The 3,539-nt window shown below is 21.4% G+C and overlaps 1 protein-coding gene across 4 annotated transcripts in view; it reads right to left on the bottom strand.

Annotated features, from left to right (window-relative positions):
• LOC102675001 (serine/threonine-protein kinase ULK3) overlaps positions 1 to 3,539 on the bottom strand; it is an 8,291-nt gene that overhangs the window by 2,615 nt on the left and 2,137 nt on the right. For 2 of the 4 annotated variants that reach the window (XM_006613172.2, XM_006613171.2), the window contains exons 3-6: positions 2,895 to 3,046; positions 2,266 to 2,480; positions 1,935 to 2,161; positions 12 to 273 (exon numbers count right to left, since the gene is read on the bottom strand). In XM_006613172.2, coding sequence (XP_006613235.1) covers positions 12 to 273; positions 1,935 to 2,161; positions 2,266 to 2,480; positions 2,895 to 3,046 — 856 coding nt within the window. Of the gene's footprint in view, positions 1 to 11; positions 274 to 1,934; positions 2,162 to 2,265; positions 2,491 to 2,894; positions 3,047 to 3,539 lie in introns of all 4 variants that reach the window. The other 2 variants (XM_006613174.2, XM_031509280.1) reach the window with 2 other exon arrangements.

The following is a 3,539-nucleotide window of genomic DNA, read 5'->3' as shown; positions in this document are numbered from 1 at the left end:
TTTATTCTTACTTGTAACAATAGGTATAAAATATCTAAGAGCTTCACAGTATAAATGAAATGCTTCTTTTAAATTTTTCTCTGCATCCATTTTCACAGCGTTCTGAACTAACTCTATTGCCTTATCATAATTTTCCTTTGTTGGCGCGTGAGCCAAATCCAGAAAATCATGACCGAAAAATTCATCGAACGTTATTCTCTTGTCAGGATCATGCTTCAATAAGGACATCAATAAATCCTTGCATTCATGTGACACGTGCGAACCTTTCGGTAACTATGGTTTCATGATATTAAGTCACAATTAAGAGAAAGGAATAAATAATTTTCAAATACAAAAAAAACTTTAAATAAAAAAGAATAAAAATTTTATAAAAAAAATTAAGAAATCAAAAATAAAATTAAATAATTTTTAAAAAAATTTATTAATATATTTATTAATAAAAGTACTATTGCGACATAAAAAATTTTTTTAAAGAAACTATTTTTTTTTAATTTTTCTTTTCATTTTTAATTATTATAATGTATATAATTATTAATGTATATAATTAATATGTATTATAATTTTTTATAAATTTTTTATAATTTTTTTCAAAAATATTTATTTTTTTAAATTATTGCAAAATCTATCAATTAATAAATCAATGAAATAAAATATATCTAATTTTCCTTTAATTAATTCATCTTTTACATATACAATACATACATATATAATAGATATAAAAAGTATATTAAAAATTTTTAATTTTATATTTGTTATATCTTTATGTTATCTTTAAAATTACAATTTCGATAGATATATAGATATATTATCATCTTGCATTTGAATAAAACATTAACATAATTATAAATAGTTATATAATTATAACTAAATATATATTTTTAAAATTTTTTTATATCATTAAACTATATATAATTTGTGTATATATTTTATTTAATAGTTACATTATAGAATTATATATTATATATTAAAGAATGTAATAAAAAAAATTATAAGATTAGAAATTATAAATAAAAAATACAATTAATAATCTAATAATAAAAATTAATCATCCGCAATTAAGATTTGAATTGTCAAACATAAATCAATTTGAATAATTCGAAAATATTTAATTTAAGCATTATTCTTTCTCAAACAATTTCTTTTTTTCTAAATATATTTATATTCCATAATTGAAGGAACATATTTCTTTATAAAGTGTTATCATTTGATTATAATAATTATCTATCTGAAATCTTATTATGTTCATTTTTATGGATTGAAGATTTTATTGAAATACTATTTATCAATTATTAATGAGTTTTAAAGCTTCGATTATTTATTACAATCATGTACTCTTATTCGTATTTCTTATTCTATATCTATTTTTATATTACTGTTTATGTAATAAATAACTCATAATGTTTTTCCTTTTTTGTTTCAAAATAATAAATAATAAATATTTAAAGATTAATATTTTTTTTAAATACAATTAAAAAATGATTTATAATTATTACATATTATATTGAATTATATTGAATATTTACATGAATTCCTTTTTATAAAAAAAAGAAAGTATAAAGAACTTATTGTTATATTTATTATTATATATTATTGTATTTATATTATATTATATTTATATTTATATTTATATTTTTTTATACAAATAATTAAATCAACAAATTTTTAAACAAGTTATTCATGAGAATCGATTAAACTTTTTTTGTCTATTTGTAAACATGTAAAGAGACAACTTTAAAATAAATAATCTATTTATTTTAAAGAAAAAACATAAAAATATATAAACTATAAGATAAAAATAATATAATAAAAACAATTAATAAATGGAAGATGAAAATAAGTAGAAATATAATATGGTACAAATATGAAAGCAAAATATTACTTTACTTTTTCGATCTATTTGTTCAATATATAAAAGAGATTAATGATGTGATCACCTCTATAGATCGACAGTCCTTGATCTTTTCAATTAATTCTTGAAAATTACCACTAGAGTATGGAGCTTTACCAAAAAGACATTCGTACATGATCACTCCGACGCTCCATAAATCAACGCGAGCATCGTACTTGCGCTTAAACAAAATTTCTGGTGCCATGTAAAGTGGAGAACCACGAATCGCAAATTTTTGCTCTGAATTTGAAAGATATTGAGCGAAACCAAAATCTAAAATAAAAGAAGTCGTAAAATAAAAATCGTCGAATACTTTAAGCGAATGAAGAAATTTAAATAAATTAAAAAAGAAAAAAAATCCGAAATATAAAACGAACCTCCAACTTTTAATGTTAATTGCGGTTTTCTCATTAGTAATAAGTTTTGTGGTTTTAAGTCCATATGGGAAACATTATTATTGCGTAGATATCTCAAAGCAAGTGCGAGTTGTTGCAAAAATTTACGGCAAATTTGTTCGGGTAGCTTATGTCTCTTCTTTATAAAACTTGATAAGTCACCGCCATCACAGTATTCCATTACAATGTATATGTGCCTGCATTATGCTGAACGATAGATATGTTTTGGTACATGTTCAAAATAATTGGAGGAAATCTTAATCCCCTAATTGTTTTGAACAATAATTGCAAATAATTTATTATTGAATTTATAATAATTATGAATGACCATTAAAAAAACTGAATGACAAACATTGGAATTGTTTACGAATATTTATAAAGCATTAAAGATTGAATAAAAATCTTTGAATTGTTAGTAAAACTCGCTTTTATCAAATCAATCGAAGAATAAAAATATTAATATAAATTTTTATAATTTATTATTTTTTTTCATATCAGATAATATTATAAATAAAGCTTAATCCTGTAATTTCTTTCATATCATAAATAAATATGATAGTTTTGGTATTCATAGTCCTTTTTACAATGGAATCGACATTTAATGGACTAACCCTTCATCCCAAAAAAAATCCCTCATTTCGACGATATTTTCATGACGCAATATTTTTAGTAGATAGATTTCTGTGACGATGTTATCAATAGCTGACTTGGAGAGCGACGATTTGTCTACACGTTTGATTGCGACTATCTCTCGGCATCCATCCTATAAACGACCAACAATAGCATAGCATTAGACTCGCCTTGAGATAAGACTGTTTTCAAGTGTCAACGTGACTATCTTTTTCTGGCTACTTTTCAATTCTACATTAATATATTTGACACAATTCAAGTTCAATCATTGAATTATATTAAAATAAGTTGCTTGACTTGTGATCTGTTGAATGATCTGTAAAATAACGCGATATTTTCTCTCTGAATACGAGTGCAGAGATTAGTGATTCATACAAATATGTGGTTCTAATCATATTAATGGTATAAATAATAATTTTTTTAAAATCATAAAATTTATTTATTAATTAGAATAGATAGAGAATATTCTTGTTTCTCTCTATTATCTTTCTTTGTTCTTTTTTTATTAAAAAATAGATATATCATAAAAAAGTATAAAAAGTATAAAAAAGTGTGAATAATTGAAATTACTTTTATTTTATTAAAATTAAATTAAAATTTATACAATATGTTATATAAATAAGTTG

The sequence above is a fragment of the Apis dorsata genome, unplaced genomic scaffold, assembly GCF_000469605.1.
Source record: "Apis dorsata unplaced genomic scaffold, Apis dorsata 1.3 scaffold_135, whole genome shotgun sequence".
NCBI lineage: Eukaryota > Metazoa > Arthropoda > Insecta > Hymenoptera > Apidae > Apis > Apis dorsata.
The sequence above is the reverse complement of the archived record's forward strand: the minus strand, read 5'-3'. Positions and strand labels throughout refer to the sequence as shown.